Genomic DNA, 18693 nt, shown 5'->3' with positions numbered 1-18693 from the left:
AAGGATTTGTCAATTAGCGGTTCTTAATTGCAAAACATAAATAGATGAACACACAACACTGACAAGAATGGAAATTAAATGACAGATTTACGTGTTACGGGCAGTAGGATTCACTAATTGTTATGGTTAGATGACTGGCCCAGAGTATGTGAGAACTGGAAGATGTATTTGTAATCATTTGTAGACTAGTTAGGCCTCGCAGAATACAATGGCAAATATACAGGACATTATGACACTGACACACTGTTAAATTGTGAGTGTGCTCCCCTCTCGCTTCCTTTTAAAAATCAAAAATAGTTGTTTTGCCATTTTTATTAAACACAATTCACAAATTAGGAATATGCTTCAGTGGTATAGTGCAAAATAAAACAAGATATAAAATAAAGTCAAATCAAGGCATGCATAAAATAAGGTATTACAAATAAAGACTATACAGTATGGACAAGCAACAGTGCAAAATTAGCAATGCAAGATATAATGATTTGAAGTAATGATTGAAGTCATGTTATACAGTAATGTTGTTACTTCTTCAAAAATAAATGTTGTAGAAGTTTTCAGCTTATCCAAGAAAGGGTGGAAGTAAAAGTCTGGAGACCAATTGGATGTCTTAAGCGGCGGAAGTTTATTTAGCATCAATAATACGGGCCCGGGGGGACGTGAAAAGTCAACATAGATTTCAAAAGAAAACATAGTATGATCTTTGAGTGTTCAAGCCCCTATGACTATGCTTCCAAAGGAAGAGGAGGATTATAAAGCAAGTGTGGTGAGACTATGAAGGAGAGTAGACTCCAGTTAGTCAGCATTTAGAGAGACTATGAAGGCCAGCAGGCACCGGTTAGACAGCAATATGCCACAATTTAGATAATGGTCTGCCAAGGGAAGATCATGGTGTAAATATAGCTTTTGTGAGTCAGTGTTAAACTGAGATGTACATGGAAGGTAAATTACTTAAAGGTTGTATAGAAGATTTTCCAAGGAAAGAGAAATGCAGCGACTGTCCTTTTGTAAATGTTGCGCTTTGCTCCTTTTGCCCTTCTCTTCTTCTTTCAGTGACGTCAAAAACAGACTTTCTTTTTGAATTCTTGTCTGCCATTAAAACTAAATTTGTGCAAACTGAGAGGAAGCTACAGTTCGAAAAAGATGCCAAGAACCGCTGTGTTGGTTGAGTAACTGGCATCAGTGCATGAGAGATGAATGTAGGGAGTTTGATTGACAACCTAACAGCCAATAGATAAAGAGGTAGCCTCCTTATCTATTGGCTGATGTTTATCTTCCCCCACCATGTCCACAGTTGATGGATTTTCATTCTTTTTTTTTTTGGTCATCATAATTACAAGGCTGCTGCATCTTTATAATTCTATTTTGAACTTTCATTGACAATTTGAAACAAAAAAAAACTCCATACAACCTTTAAATTCTCTTACAACAAGGAGTTATGTTTTGTTTCATTCATAAATGCCTGGGTAATCCTTTATTATCAGTCAGAGATTCAACGAGAGAATGGCAATTCCAGGCTTGAAATCATCCAAATGATTCTAGTAAAGGTGGACACAGTGGACACTTCTTGTATTACCGCATGACATCAAAGGTGGAACAGTGTTTTCTGTTTGAGAGAAGGTCTCAGCCTAAACATGCAGGGTTTGTGTGTTAAACATCAATCAATCAGACAATCAATAAATCAATCCAACTTTAATTACAAAGCCCATTACAACACTCTATGTGACCAAAGTGCTTTACATTCAAATCAACACAGTATAAAAACATGCAAAACATTAAAAAACACAAGTCTGAATGAAACAAAACACAAATTCAGGTATGTTTGTGAAGAGGAAACAACATTATATACAGTATGTTAGAAAGAAAGACCAGAAAATAGTGTAATATGGACCCTTTAAAGTAAGTAGTGTTAAAAATGTTCATTTGGTTATAACGTCCAAATATGACTTCACATTCTTGCTTCAGTTTGATAACATAATAATTTCGTTTACTGAGTCCCCTTTTTCTTTATATACTTTGTGCCTTCCCTGGGGACAAAGCATCAATATCACATTCAAATCCTTCTCTCGTCTCTCTACTTCCTGCCCCCACATTCATCTTTCATACCATTCTTTCACTCCATATTAGACTCATTCCGCCGTTTCCCGCGTTCTGATTGGTCCAGAGCCGTGCCATTGTATCTCTATAGTGCGTGTGTGTGCTTGTGCGTGTGCGTGCGTGTTGGGAGAATGAAGGGCAGTGGGTCACCTGATGCCCATCTCGAATAGCATCACAAGGCTGAGCTGAGTCAGGCCTCGTGACATGTGGTGAACCCAAAACGGTGTCCTGGGACGACCTTGGCACGTTCACACAGCAGAGACAGGGAGATTTAGCCATTTTAATCCTAATTCTAACATGCATTCATTTTGAGACTTTAGACTCGATACAAATGTCAAAAATACTTCACTTTTTGCTTACATTTGAGTATCTGTTTATATGTACTTTTTTTTTTTCTTGACCTTTGACCTCTAATCTTGAATTAATATGCTCATTACATAATACAGCAAACCATGCATCACTGGAGATACAATGTCTAAAAACAACCAGAACTATACACTGACACAACAAAATCACACTTTACTGCTTATTGCACTGACAGAAGAATAATAAAGTAAATGTATTATTCAGAAATGCTTCATAATAATAATGGGTCAGTCCATATGAAATCAGCTGTTTTCTGTTCCATCTCAGATTTGGCTGAGAAATTTTCAAAAAAATTCTAAAATGACCAAATGAAAGAGTCTAAAAAATTAGCTCAATGCCTTCAGTCGTTCCTGAGTTATGGCCAGTTGAAATTTTGGGGCCGTGCTCACTTTTTTGGCCTTAATTTAAAAGCATTTTTGAGAGACCGTAACTTCATAATAAAATAGAGCTAGGAAGCTGGAAATTTATATTATTGTAGATTCTTGGTCTGAGATTCTGCATCTGATGTCAAATATTGGATATCTTTATTAATGGGAGTGCTGTGGGCCTCCTAAAATCTCAAATTTGGCTGCTGCTCAATTTTTTTTTTTTTTTTTTTTTTTCAATTTTTAAGGTCCAAGATCTATTTACTCCAAACATATATTTACAAACTAACTGCTGAATGTGAATATTTGAGAGAATGACCATTTCTGACAACAATCTTACAATTTTCTGAGCTTTCATGTGGATGGTGTAGAGTCTCAAATATGGTTACAAACCAGTTTATTACCTTTTTGGCCCCTTCTTTGGACCCTGAAACTTTGGTATATTCTGATTAGTTTAAAGTAATAAAAACATCTACTATTAACTTCCTTCATTTCAAACAGATTTTTTTAAAATGAGCTCTCACGGGTAATTTTTGGTGGAGCTTAAGTACTTTTCCACCTGATAGCAAGGTTCAGTTACCTTTAACAGCCTTAAACACTAATTGCTTGTTATAAGAGAAGACAATTGGAGATTATTTTCAGTTTCCTAGCTCTATTTTTTATTAAGTTATGGTCTCTCCAGAATGCTTATAAATGAAGGTGTCCAAAAAAGTGAGCATGGCCCCAAAATTTCAACGGGACATAACTCAGAAACAATTGAAAGAACTGAGCTAAAATTTTAGATTCTTTCATTTAGAAATTTTTTGAATTTTTTTTTCAGCCAAATCTGAGATGGCTCATGAGGGAGGGCGACTGATTTCATATGGACTGACCCTAATACTTAACTATAAAATGATAGCGACGATTCATTTCAGTTTTAATTTAACATTCTGTGTGTCAATGTACAACTTTTCAAAACAACAAAACAGTGCGTTCTGTATACAAACCTTCACTTTGCTACAATAAGAAAATGTCTCGTCTTGTCTTACAGTCTTGTAGTCTACTTTTGGACAAGTTTAATACACAGTTGCAGAGGTAGAAGTTACATTTACTTGAGTAACTTTTAGTAAGTAAGTTTATTTATATAGCGCTTTTCACAGATATAGGTCACAAAGTTCTTCAGATACAAAAGATAAAAACAGCAGAAGATACATTCATAATAAAATAAAATCTATCATAGTGTTTTAGGTGCTTTTTAAAAGTATCTACACTATCTAGAGGGCGTAGGTAAGGAGGCAGTTCATTCCAGAGTTTAGGGGAGACATCTTGAAAGGATCTCTTGCCTTGCGTTTTGAAACTTGTGTGAGGGACCATTAGTCAATTTTGGCTATCAGTTATCAGCTTTATCAGTCTGTCAAATGCTTTTCTTCGTGGAGATGTCACTTCTTTCTCTGGAATGTTTCACAGTATGGTATTAAACCTTTCATGAAGACCAAACCAGATCAAGTTACAAGTCAGATCTCTGTTTTTCTAGGTATTTTTGAGCAATAAAACCACCTGTAATGTACGGTAGAGCTGTTTTATGTCATACTGTGGAACATTTCAGACAGAGCAATGATTTATCTGTAGATACAAACCAGAAAAGTTGCACAATACACCTTTAAGTATTATTGTTTTATCTGTTCAGTTATATTAAATCATAAACCTGATTTTAAACACATTTTAGATCCAAACTATTACTTAGTACTCAAGTAGTAGTTTCTCGATTTCCCACTTGAGTAATTATTTAGAGGACTAGTTTTTACCATTTATTTTAAACCATTTCGAGATGTTCTTACTTGATTGAACTTAATTTGTACTACTCTACCCATCTCTGCTCCTTGGTAATCACAATCACAAAACCATAATCACCTTGTTCTTCACATCTGGTTGTGAGCCCGCAATGTGTTTCCCTGGTGTAGATTTCATTACAGAGATTCATGTATTTGATTACCTGAGCAGCAGCAGCACCTCTGGGACCCACAGCCATTTGAAAGATCTGGTTTAGACTCAAACTCAATCCAATGTTGAGGGATGGGCTCTGTGCAGCACTCAGCCCAAAGCGGATGGGTGAAATAGAGAGGTTTTCTTTCATAAAGGAGCAGATATCGTCATGTGTTATTGATGCGCACTCTCTCTGTGACACTGACCTTCCCCTCAGGTTGATCACAAATCCACAAAGTCATTTCAAATCCCATTATGAGACTGGACTCTTGGTTATGTCTGTGTGGCATTTGGGAAAGTGCATGAAATGTCCCCAAAAAGGTCAGTTTAAAGAGGGGCTATTATGCAAAAGGGTCTTTTTGTACCATGTTATAATGTTCCCTACTCAAAAACATGCCTGAAGATTTTGGGTTTGAGTAATCTTGCAATCTCAAACCCTCTTTACAATTAGCAGTAAGATTCACTAAAGTAGCGCAGTAGTTTCTTTAATTAATTGTGTTGTGATTAGACAGGACAGGAAAATACACTTAGTACGATAAGGAACAATACAATACAAATGCATACAACGCCACAGCAGACGAGGTGTAAAAATTTAGTGTGTGTGCTTGTGTGTGTGTGTGTGTGTGTATGAGTAAGAGTGTGTAGTTTTCAGCTCAGTAAAATGACTAATTGTGTATAGTAATGGATAGAATCTAACAGTATATTGTAGGGATCAGCTCGACGCAGAGAATAATCACAACTATGGAAATAATAAAACTATTTTTCAGACTATAAGCCGCTCTGGATTATAAGTCACATCAGCCAAAAAATGCATAATGAAGAAGAAAAAAACATATATAAGTCGCACCAGACTATAAATTGCACTTTTTGGGGGAAATTTATTTTATAAAATCAGAGACCAGGAACTGACATTTCATGTTGAAAGTCAAGTTCTAGTAATAACAATAGAACAGAGAACAACAGACTGTTAACGTCACATATGAACAGTTCTTCAGATAAATATAGCATAAACAACAGAACAGAACAAGTTTAACAAACTCTCCATCTCATTCCAAATCACTAAATCCATTCAATTCTTCATCCACGGTGTCACTTCTGAACAACTCCGCGACCTCCGGAGGTAAACAGAGCTTCCTTTTCTGTGTAGCTGTCGTCAGACTCAGCATCAGTTCCAGTTAGAATTATTCCGGCCTTTCTGAATCTTGAAAGGATGGTTTCGGTTGTCTTTATGTTTGTTTAAATTTTAAATTGTAATGGTGTGATCGACTGACATGATACAGACAGGACAGTGGCTCTTTCGCTTTCTTCTGCAGCCGACATGCACAGTACAGTGTGAAGTGACAGTGGTACAAGGCGTACACAAGCCTAGAGTGCCCTCTCGTGACTGTCAGTGTGAAAATTTTAACATATAAGTCACACCGGAGTATAAGTCACAGGACCACCCAAACCATGAAAAAAAAGTGTTACTTAAAGTCCGAAAAATACGGTACATATGCTAGTTTATATTTACAAGTAGGAATAGGAAAAGATTGTGGAATCTACTTATGTTTGTTAGCTTTTGTTGTTGTGATCTATAAATGTGATCTATAAATATATTTGATTTGAGCCTTTATTAAGGTTTAGTTATTATAGAGTGGGACAGTTCTTTTTATAATCTTATTGCTCCAGGAGAGGTTTAAACTATGCAGTAATTGGGGTTGTTCTTTGCAACTGTCAACAGCATTATGAATTCTCCAAAATGTGTCCAAACATTTTCTTACACTAAATGTCTAACTGCTATATTCTTTTGTTTTGTTGTTTTGGTCTGTGCAGCAGAAGCAGGTGACGGGGTACCTCCTCTTCTCTCTGGCCACAGCGGTCATCGGCTCTCTGCAGTTTGGATACAACACTGGAGTCATCAATGCTCCAGAGCAGGTGGGGCTCAGACTCAAATCCTAAATTCATTTTGACTAGAATTTTACATTTGGATTTAGTTTTAGTCTTTTGTCACAAATAATTCATGGTATTTTAGTTATTTAATAGTTTTAGTCAATCAGAAAATATATTTTTGTTTGAAATACGATAAACTGTACTCTGTTTCTTCACAGGCCATGTTGTTTAAATGTTTTTTACTTCTGGTTTGGGGCCCTGGGATTGGGAAGAGAAACTTGAATTTAGTCTCTCATTCCTTTCATTCATTAATGTTTAGTTTATATTTTAGTCATTGTTTTAGATTCAATTTAGATTTATTTATATTTCTTTGGCATGTTTCGTATCCTCCCAGACTTTAACTATATTAATCACTATTGTTTCCCCCCGTTTCTCCCTGTGCAGAAGCTGCGTTCCTTCTTTAACTCGACATGGATGGAGCGATACGGAGAGCCCATCGGCCAGGGCGTGTGCACCATCGTGTGGAGCGTGTCTGTGGCCATCTTCAGCGTGGGCGGCATGGTGGGCTCCTTCAGTGTGGGGGTCATGGCCAACCGCTTTGGAAGGTACTGCTCTGCTCTGCACCACTCTGAATACTCTGTGTTTCCTGTTTGGTTTCACTACTTTTGTCTCTAATTCACACATGGACTCACGCCTCTAATGGATGTTCTATCACTGTGGCTCTCATTTACAGGCCACAAAAAGTCATTAATGATCCCAGACAGTTTTGTTGCATCCTTATTTAGAACAATATACTACTATTTTGATGGCATTCTGTGTAATGTATCGCAATTGAATAGGGGTGTAACGATATCCAAGTCTCACGATACGATATCGTCACAGTATGAACCTCACAGTACTATATTTATTGCGATATCATAGGGAAGCTCACGATGTAACAATATCCAAATCTCATGGTACGATATTTATTGCGATATTTTCTGGAGGCAAACAAAACTGTGAATGTCACTTTTCCCTCTTAAAATACCTTGACAAGCCTTAATCCAAAGAACTAAGCCTTGAAAGTGCTTAGAACTATTATTTCTATTATCCATTATAGTCTACATTGAAATGGAGCAAAGGATCATGGTCTATGTAGTTCCCTCTGTCTTTTTTTTAGCTAATGCTGCACTGTAACTCTTCATTTAAGCAAAGATACTTGTAATTTGATATATTGTGATGGTCACGATATTTTGGTTATTGTTACGTCCCTACAATCGACTGTACTTTTGAAATCGATACAGTACATCCTTGATAAATTATCTAATCTGATACTTAGGGCTATGTGGACAGGACATCCCAATCCATTTTGTTATTCTACGTTATACAAACTGAAATTTTGTCAACATTTAAGTACACTTCTTTTTGTGAGATGTGTCCTCTGCATTTGACCATCCTCAAGGCCACTAACCTCTTGAGCTATTCATGGTCATAGTACCTGGCAGCAGAACGAGCCTCATGTGCTTGTTTTTGGTTTCATAAGTGATACTAGACTGAACTGAACTTGAAAGTGCTCACCACACCTGCATTCAGCACAGTGGTACTGAAGAATGAGTCAAACACCAAGGACACATTTCTCTAGGAGGGTTGGGGTGGGCGATGCTGACAGAATATTGTTTCTTTATTTTATCACTATGGCAACAGTCAGAGAGTTTCATGGCAATCCATCAGAAATGTGCTAAATCTCACTTGCGAAATAGCTGAGATTCAACTGTCACAGAAACTGAAATCAACTGTAATATAAAAAAAAAAAATGTGCAGACTTAGATGTATTTTTAATATAAATCTCCTATTTCCATCTACAGCAAAATAGTGTGCCTTAACCATTCATCTAAAATGTGTGTGTCCCTGTGTGTGTGTGTGTCCGTCCAGGCGCAGGTCCATGTTCCTGGTGAATGTTCTGGCCGTGATCGGGGGGCTCCTCATGGGCTTCTCCACCATCTGCTCCTCCTATGAGATGGTGATCGCTGGACGTCTGGTCATTGGGCTGTTCTGTGGCCTCTTCACCGGACTCACACCCATGTACGTAGGAGAAGTGTCACCCACCCCCCTCCGAGGAGCCTTTGGGACCCTGCACCAGCTCGGGGTTGTGGTGGGCATCCTCATCGCACAGGTAAGATGAAAGTATTTTATCTGTGCAGGAGGTTCACTGGAGTCATGAAGTTACCACAGTGGGCAATATTATGTAAATCATAAATGAAAGCCCCACCTAACGCAGAACTTTGGGGGTAAAAAATAGACTATAAAATAATATGCATCCTTTTTGTTAGTGGGCTTGCATCTCCACAAACGTTTCTCCCTGTTGTCTCCATAGAAATGTTCTTTTATCATAAGGAAGTATAGCATAAAACATGGAAAAAGTTTCAAAGTATGGTTTTAACTTTCCATGGAATCATATGGAAGTGAACCGCCTCCAGAAAGTTACACAGTGTTGCTTTAAGTCATGTGGCTTTTTGTGGAGACTCACCAGTTGTTAAAATATGTCACATCTAACTACCACACTAACTACCTACTTCACTGTTTTAATCTCCAGCTTTTTTTTTTTTCTTCTTTTTCTTAATGTCTTCATAAATAAAGACTAACTCTCTCTAACCTCTCTGTACTTAGATCATTGGTCTGGAGAGTTTGAGGCTCATAGATTAACCTCTCCTTTCTGTACAGATCTTTGGTCTGGAGAGTTTGCTGGGCTCAGACAAGCTGTGGCCTCTGCTCTTGGCGCTGACCGTCGTCCCGGCCGTGCTGCAGTGCATCCTGCTCCCGTTCTGCCCTGAGAGCCCACGATTTCTGCTCATCAACCTCAAACAGGAGGAGCAGGCGCGCAAAGGTACACATTTATTGTTATTAGTCTCTACTGTACTACTACATTCTGTGTAATGCTTGAATTGGTTTTTGCTTTATGATACCATAAGATAACCTTTGTTTGCCACTTTTTCTGTAACACTTTATAATAACTACACCTGAACTAACCTCAAAAATCATGAACAAAGACTTCATTCATAATGAACATTGAACAAATAGTTTAGTTTTTCATTATGAATGTGTTGAAAGGAAAGTGGGCATCTCTGCTCAGACTGCTGCCTCTGTGAGCTCAGATAAAGCTGAAGAAAATAGATGCAGATTTATGAAGACTAGCTAACTACTTAAACAAGGGGTTAGAGTTATGGTTATGGTGTCAAGTAGTTACTCGTTGTTAATAAACTGTTCATTGTGAGTTAAATGTTAATCATGCTTTATTAAGGTTATTAAAAGTGTTACCAGAAGTTCCAGTGATGCAACTCAGATTACAAGAACAGCAGGACAATAAAACATATAAAGTCAAAAATAAAAATGACCAATTATTAAAAATAACTGTAATACAATGTTCTGAAAATAATACACAGCTAATTTCCAGACAAATACATTACTCAAGTATCACTATAGGTGAACACTAAACAGACAGCTGGTTTAGACACGTGTGACCTATAAGTGACCACAGAGATTTCGTCATGACTGCAGCTTTCACTAAATAATACTAACTTAATAGTCATTATAGTCATTGTTACTCAGAAAAACAAGCACTTCAGGATAAGTAGACACTAATATATTTTTAGAGTAAGAGACACCTTCAAATACCTTTTTGCTATAATGACATCTAGTGGTCATCAGTGGTACCACCAAATTTAAAATCACTTCAAGTAAATGCACCAAAACACACAATTACTCTACAAACTCAACCATATCACTTTCTTTTACTGTGGCCCAAGTGTGGTTGAAAATGAACTAATTATTATATTTTTTACTACTTTTTTTTTGTTTTGGTCACACTGATGATTCACAGTTTTCAATTTTATTTAATCTTGCTACAAAAAACAAACAAACATTGGTTTTAATTTTTTTTTTAAATAAACAGTACACCATTTTATTCTATTAACACAAAAATCTCAAATTTCTTTCTCCAAACAACAGGCTTTTACTGGCAGAAGTATAGCTATAAATTGATCCATTGATCCATTGAAAAGACAGGCGGATCTTTGACAATAAGAAATGATTGAATCTTGATATTGAATAAAGTTTGATTCATTGCCCAGCTCAATTTCACATATCATAACTAACCATACTCTTTACTCCCTGTGTCTCCTGTGCTCATCAGCCCTGGTGCGTCTGCGCGGTACAGAGGATGTGAGTAAGGACCTGCAGGAGATGAAGGAGGAGAGTGCAAAGATGGCTCTGGAGAAGAAGGTCACCATCCCTGAGCTGTTCAGGTCTGCATCCTACAGACAACCTCTGCTCATCGCCGTGATGCTGCAGCTGTCACAGCAGCTGTCTGGGATCAATGCTGTGAGTAAACATACTGCTCCTACTACTGTCCATGAGAAAAAACCTGTGCCTCACGGTTGACTCCTGCATGCTGTCAGGCTGATGTTTCCCAGAGAATCCCATTTCACTTACCTGTGTCAGGTGGAGTGTGACAGGTGTGAGTTTACCTGTGTCAGGCGGAATGTGACAGGTGTCAGCTTCTAGACAGGTGGCTCAGAAGGAGGAGCAGCCCAGGAACTGCAGGACTTGGCCTGGAGATCTTAAATGGCTTCACCTGCTAAAAAAAAAAAAAAAAACGTACTGAGACTCTATGGAATGTACTTTAGTATAAGTCTACATTACTTCAAGAAACGTGATCCATTCCACTACTACTACTACTACTACTACTACTACTACTACTACAACTGCTACTGTAACTGTCACTGTAACTGTCTGTGATCAACTCTGTGAGTAAAAATGCTACCACTACAACTACTATTAGTACCACTACTACTGCTACTTCAACTGTCACAGCAACTCTCTGGGATTAATATTGCAAGTAAAATGCTTGTACTACTACTGCAACTACTACTACTACTGCAATTACTACTACTACTGCAACTCTTACTACTGTTACTAGTACTACTGCTGCTGTCTTACTACAACTGCCCGACTGCTCTCAAATCAATGCTCTGCATGTACCAATACACAAATCACAAATACTACTATATATATTGCAGCTGCTGCTAATAAAATAGCCTTTTTATTATGTAAAATTTTTACTTTTATGTAACAACAATCTCTCCATAATTCTCAGTCCTCTCCTAAGACATGATATTGCCTTTTGGATCATATTTGTTTTGATACATCCAGATTGTGTTATTGCTAAAAACACTAGATGCCAATTCTCTCCTCGAGTTTAACATGATACTATTCAAACTGTTTTATGAAGCCTTTTCACAGAAATATCTACCTTTATTTTGTTTGACAGTAAAGTTACATGAGATATTTTGTTTGTAGACTTGCAGCGCTCCGCACCACAGAACAACATCTACAGCTGCCATTTCAAATCTGCCTTTTTCAGTCTAAATCGCTCTATCAAAAATAAACAGCTTTTCCTTCCTTCTTTCAGGTCTTTTATTACTCCACTGGTATTTTCGACTCGGCTGGGGTGAAACAGCCCATCTATGCCACTATCGGAGCGGGGATTGTCAACGTCATCTTCACTATTGTCTCTGTGAGTGGTATTACAGTATATTCATGATTTTACCACATATTTAACAATATCCAACCCTCACATGTGCTCTTGTTTTTTATTACATAACCTAAAAGCACTATGAAATCTGATACTGTGGGGAGGTACACAGCATTGTAGAAATGCAAAGAATTGGATGGCCTGCCGCTTGATTTTGCACATAGACTGTATAAAGGAGTGGACTAAGTGGGTGTGATATCACTCATAGTGTTCAGGTCCAGTCAAATTAGGCTCACGAGGTGTTATAAGATTGAATTTGGAGACAAGGAATTAATTTACAGACAAAATAACAAAATAAAAACACCAGGATCATGTAGAGCGGGTTAATACAAACATTTTAAGATGAAAATGACTCACAGCAGCAGTTACAGAGAGCAGTTGTTGGAGACGGAAGTGCCTCATGAACACTTCCTGTTTGGAACACACTGACTGGTGGGTTAACTATGTCCATCTATATATACAGTCTGTGATTTACATGTTTATTGATCTAATTTCCCTTTGTTTATTGTGTAATAATTAGTATTTAGTTTTGCAGATCACAGACAGCGTTGGAGAGCTGTGAGGTCAATTGCTTTTGATATACTGATTGATACAGTTGGGGGTACCATTCTAAATCTATAAGTAAAGTAAATATATGTATAGATATAACACAGTAATTTGACCAGTCCCCATAAGATTTACAAGATACATGTGTCCTTTCAAGACATAAGAAATACATTGTGAGACTGTATTGAAAGGTTACAATATCTGAAAGCGTTTTTTTTTTTTATTTTTCCTCTTTTGTCTCCGTCCTTCAGTTGTTCCTGGTGGAGAAAGCCGGCCGTCGCACTCTGCACCTCCTCGGTTTGGGAGGAATGGCCGTCAGTGCTCTGCTCATGACCATCTCCCTACTGCTGGTCAGTCACTGTGTTTTCTTGTTTTTCAAATTATTTTGTGTGTCATTGTTTCTGTGTAGACTCTGCACTCCTGACTGGGTGACAGGTGCGTTGGAGAAGAGGCACTTAGCTGTTTTTAAAGAAAACTCCCACAAACTGTCTCACTCTTGATTTTTCTTTTATTCCTCAGCTAGTATACCTAAGGAAGGGAGGGACCGAAATGAAAAATCAAGAGTGAGACAGTGTCCAGGAGTGTTAATGTTTCCCAAAGATTTTGCTCACAATGTATAGGATTTTAAGTCGGTTATTTCCTGCATTTCATACTTAAGCAATGTTTTTGAGTAGCAAAGTCACTTTTCATGTGAATGACAACACAAGGAGCAACAAAGTGAGATTTTGTTATGCCAGGAGGATTTAAGACTATGGTGGGGTTAATTTACATAAACTAACATAAAATTTGCTTACAAAATAGTCCATGGATGTTACTGTGTATTTAGAACTGCTTTAAAGTGAGCATATCATCTAAAATCAACTTTTCTGTAATAACTAACAGTGTTCTGTCATCGTTAACAAAGTTTTATTTTGTGTGATTCATGCTCAGATAATTTCAGTTTTCACCTACCACCTACCTCCTATGAAGGGGTCAGAAATGTCACACTGTCAAATGTTCAACTGTGCCAACACCTAAATGAAAATCTGCCACTTGCCTTGTGAAATTCCACAATGAAGAGGCAGGGCTTCTCAGTTGTTCTGCAGTTTAGGTTTGAAAAGAAAGTCAGTGGGCCATAATTTCTTTTAGTTCTGTATTCCCTAGTGTAAATTACCATCAGCGTTGGGAGTAACAGGTTATGAATTACTGTAATGCATTGCTTTGTGCTGTAACGCAGTAATGTTACGGCATTACAGGGGGGAAAAAAGTAGTATTTTACTTAGTACAAATGTCAGTAATGCAAGTTACAATGCTTTTTTAACCTGGGTTGAAGTGGTGGGTTTTTTGTTTTTCTTCATACAAATTCGCTAAAATCACCGCGATATCAGCAGCAGTGAAACACTGGAGATGCGCCCACGTAGACCGTCGGGTGACCGCGAGCAAAAGGGGCTAACCGCAACTGATGCCCAGTCGCACCTTGCAGACACCCTGTTCCACAGACTTGGGGGCAGTCCTAGAGTCCAAGTTCTAGTCCAAGATTAGTCCTGGTTTGGTCCTTGTTTAGACCTGGTTTAGACCTGGTCAGTTCTGGTTTTGACCTGCTTCAGTCCTGGTTCAGTTCTGGTTTAGTTCTGGTTTAGTCCTGGTTAAGTCCTGGTTGAGTCCTGGTTTAGTCTTGGTTCAGTCCATATACGGCGCAAAAGATCAGCATCTTCACAGTGCTGCAATAATAATGTAACGCCTTACATTTTAAATGCAGTAATATTGTAATGTAATAAATTATTTTTGAAATTACAGTAACAAGTCAAAAATAACGCATTACAGTTTTAAAGTAACTTGCCCAATAGTGATTATCCTGATCTACTTGATAGTCTAACACTTCCTCTTGTCTTCTTGAATGAAGTTTGATTTGTCTTTCCTCTGTCCGTGTGCACAGAAATCCGTGCCTGTGATGAGCTACATTGCGATCCTGGCGGTGATGTTGTTCGTGGCCATGTTTGAGATGGGCCCCGGTCCCATCCCCTGGTTCATCGTGGCTGAGCTGTTCTCTCAGGGCCCTCGTCCGGCTGCTATGGCTGTGGCCGGCTGCTGCAACTGGACCGCCAACTTCCTGGTCGGCATGAGCTTCCCCAAACTAGTGGTGAGTTCAAATCTCTTCTCAAAATAATAGTGATGTTATAATAGTCAACCAGCTCAGCCAGTGTTTAGATTTCCCTTGATTTTACTTGTAACTTTACTCTGTCCATGGTGTGGTGTGTTTCCTGGAATGTTCAGTGTTGCATTAATATTTTTCACAGAGACACCAACAGCTCATGTTACAGGTCAGATGTGTGGACGTTTTTGAATGTATTATTGAAAACATAATGGGTAATTCCATAAAGGCCAAGAGAAGACCAAAGAGGATATAGAGGAGAGGATCAGATGGAGCAAAGGATGAAGAGGAGAGGGTCAGATGGAGCAGAGGATGCAGAGGTCAGATGGAACAGAGGATGAAGATGAGAGGGACACATGGAACAGAGGATAAAGTGGAGAGGAGCAGAGGAGAGGGTCAAATGGAGCAGAGGATGAAGAGGAGAGGGGCAGATAGAGTAGAAGATGAAGCAGTGAGGGTCAGATGAGCAGTGGAGACGGTCAAGTGGAGTAAAGGGTGAAGAGGAGAGAGTCAGATGGAGCAGACGATGCAGAGGAGGGGGTCAAATGGAGAAGAGGATGAAGGCGGAGGGTCAGAGGATGCAGAGGAGAGGGTAAGATGGAGAAGAGGATGTCGAGGAGAGGGTCAGATGGAGCAGAGGATGAAGAGGAGAGGGTCAGAAGAGCAGAGGAGGGTCAGATGGAACAGAGGATGAAATGGAGAAGGTGAGATGGAGCACAGGGTGAAGAGGAGAAGGTCAGATGGAACAAAAGATTCAGAGCATGAGGTCAAATGGAAGAGAGGATGAAGGAGAGAGGGTCAGAGGAGCAAAGGATGAAGAGGAGAGGGTCAGATGGAGAGGAAGATGAAGAGGAGAGGGCCAGAGGAGCAGGAGAGAGGGTCAGATGGAGCAGAGGATGTAAAGGGGAGGGTCAGATTGAGCAAAGGATGAAGAGAAGAGGGTCAAATGGAGCACAGGAGAGGGTCAGATGGAGAGGAGGATAAAGAGGAGAAGGTCAGAGGAGCAGGGGATGAAGTGAGAGGGTCAATTGGAGAAGAGGAGAGAGTCAGATGGAGCAGAGGATGAAGAGGAGAGGGATGGGTGGACAGGAGGATGAAGAGGAGAGGGTCAGAGGAGCAGAGGAGAGGGTCAGGTGGGGAAGAGGATGAAGAGGAGAGGGTCAGGTAGAGCAAAATGATAAGTCTGATGTCTCTTAACCAATTCCTATCCCCTCTTTGTTTCTGTAGGAGCTGTGTGGCCCTTGGGTCTTCCTCATCTTCACCGCCTTCCTCATCCTCTTCTTCATCTTCACCTTCATCAAAGTCCCCGAGACCAAAGGCAAAACATTTGACGAGATCGCCCGTGGTTTCGGCGGAGCTACTGTCCCTCCTCCCGAGCAAACCTCTGGCACCACAGAGGCGCCAGCAGAGGGCACCACCGCGCTCACCATCCAACCCTCGTCTCCGGACAAAGAGAAGGTCCCGCTGGTCGAAGCCGCTCCCGCCCCCACCCAACCTACCGCGTCCGAAACTACTCCCCTAGACGATAAGAGTAACGCTACAGCCCAGGAGAGCGTGTAGGAAGAAAGTTTCAAAATAAAAGGTGTTTTTAAAAAAGAGGAATTAACCAAACATCAATACAGCTTAAGTCAGTGCTACTCAAACTGTGGTCCGAGGTCCAAAAAGTGAGTTGAGAAAGACAAAACTCGACAAAATATGAAATATGTTGGAGGATCGTTGATAATTGTTCCCAAAAAATGCAAACGCAAAAGACCAAAAAGCTAATATTTGTTTAAACTAGACAAGAATATAACGGCAGAATTCTTTCATAGGAATACAAATTTTTAAAAAATGACATTACTACAGATTTTAGGATACTTAAAGGTGCACTATGTAACTTTTTGGTTAGAGGTCCGCCACCTGCTTGTTTCTATGGATATGTCAATGCTCTGATGTTATTGCTTTGTCTGGAATGTTCCACAGTATGACTTTAAACAGATCTATCTTACATTTATTCAGTTACATTTTATAGCTTAAAAATACCTAGAAAAACAGGCATTCTGACTCTGAGCGAGCTCGCCTCTCCACAGATCTGACCTGTAACTTGGTCTAGTTTCCATGAAGTATCCATGAAGATAGACAGATTTAATGCCATACTGTGAAACATTCCAGACAAAGCAATAACATCTCCATGAAGAAAAGCATTTAACATAACCTCCACCCGAAAAGTTACACATTGCATCTTAAAAATCAAAATAACTTAAATTTTTTTACTCAAGATGTCCAGCTAAACCATGTCAGAAGTTTCAGCAACAACAAACATTTAATAATTAATAATAAAGTGTCCCAAAACATATGAAAAATTGGTCGTAACTAACAAATTTGGACATATTTCAAAATAAGAGTCTAAAATTCATCTGGGGAAACACTGATTTATTTTTGATTTAGAACAGTAGAACAGTAGCGGTTCTAATGTAATGTTAGCTGCACTCAAAGCATTTCCATGATATCTTCCACAACTGCTTCAAACTCTCCTTATTTGTAATAGAAAATAGAAGCTTTTACTGCGCAAAACGAGAGATTTGAACTCAAACATTCCTGAAGACTTTTATTGTGAAAGGGCCAGACAGACAGATATGGAGCATACATTGGTTTATTTTAGAAAGTATATTGAGAGCTGAAACGATTTTTCTAGAATACTGAAAAGTAATATTCAGATTATTCTATTTAACATGTGTATTTATTTAATGAGAAATGTATTGAGTAAAGGAAATTATCCGCAAAATGTCACAGCAACATTTCTGAAACTAAAGATTTAGGTCTGTAGATTTTAGTTTAGTCAAAAATATGAATTATAAAATAGAGAAATAGAGTAGTATTCTGGAAATTTATTTAGTGCACACACAAAGTTATTAAAATCACAAACTTCACAGTTGTCACTTTTGGTGGAATATAATATTTGTAGAGCCATATTTATTTTTACTGATAATTTCGTGTCAAATACAGGACAAATAAGGGAAAACAAATTAAAGCCAAAGTTCCTCAACACAACCCAATAAAAAGACTAAAGTTTATGTAATGGCGCATATTGTCCAGGTGGGGGCACTGCAACAGCCCAAATAAAATTATTCAGATACTACAGTCCCTGACAAAAGTCTTGTCGCTTATCCATTTTGTAGAAACAAAAGCTTATAACTTGACTTTAAATTAATCGATTGGTTTTAGAAATGTCTCATATGAAAGCTAAAACCCTCCCAAATTATGCTCAATAAACTAAAATAAATTTGCTTCACTGAAAAAAGATTGATCATTTAATGAACACAGAAAGGTCAGATTTTGGCAAGATAAAAGTTTTGTCGCCTACAGAAAATTGAACAAATAATTTACTTCAAATACAAAAATATGTTGCATAACGTCAGTGAATTAAGTAGTGGTGCTGTGAGATCCATATTTAATATCTTGTATGACTTCCATGAGCTTGAAGGACGCATCCATGCGGTTCGACAATGATTCATACAATTTGTTGATGAAGTCATCAGGAATAGCAAAGAAAGCGTCTTACATGCCTCCCAGAGTTCATCAAGATTCTTTGGTTTTGCCTTCCATGCTTCCTCTTTCATTCTACCCCAGACATGCTCAATGATGTTCATGTCTGGTGACTGGGCTGGCCAGTCCTGGAGCACCTTGATCTTCTTCGCACCTTGAGAAACTTTGATGTAGAGATAGAAGTATGTGATGGAGCACCATCCTGCTGCAAAATTTGACCCCTTTTATAGTTGGGAATGTAAGAGGAGCTAATACTTCTTGATATT

The 18693-nt window shown here is 38.6% G+C and overlaps 1 protein-coding gene across 1 annotated transcript in view; it reads left to right on the top strand.

Annotated features, from left to right (window-relative positions):
* The window catches only part of LOC110162173 (solute carrier family 2, facilitated glucose transporter member 1-like), a 32403-nt gene extending 15941 nt beyond the window's left edge, over positions 1–16462 (top strand). Inside the window, exons 3-11 of the mRNA XM_055157235.1 lie at positions 6600–6701; positions 7101–7261; positions 8568–8808; positions 9357–9519; positions 10825–11012; positions 12103–12207; positions 13023–13121; positions 14687–14890; positions 16130–16462. Coding sequence (XP_055013210.1) covers positions 6600–6701; positions 7101–7261; positions 8568–8808; positions 9357–9519; positions 10825–11012; positions 12103–12207; positions 13023–13121; positions 14687–14890; positions 16130–16462 — 1596 coding nt within the window. The remainder of the gene's footprint in view (positions 1–6599; positions 6702–7100; positions 7262–8567; positions 8809–9356; positions 9520–10824; positions 11013–12102; positions 12208–13022; positions 13122–14686; positions 14891–16129) is intronic.
* Positions 16463–18693: the final 2231 nt, after the last annotated feature.

The sequence above is a fragment of the Boleophthalmus pectinirostris genome, unplaced genomic scaffold (assembly GCF_026225935.1).
Source record: "Boleophthalmus pectinirostris isolate CB_2022bp ecotype Guang Dong unplaced genomic scaffold, ASM2622593v1 HiC_scaffold_21, whole genome shotgun sequence".
NCBI lineage: Eukaryota > Metazoa > Chordata > Actinopteri > Gobiiformes > Gobiidae > Boleophthalmus > Boleophthalmus pectinirostris.
Note: the sequence above shows the minus strand (reverse complement) of the source record. Positions and strands in the feature narration are given on the sequence as shown.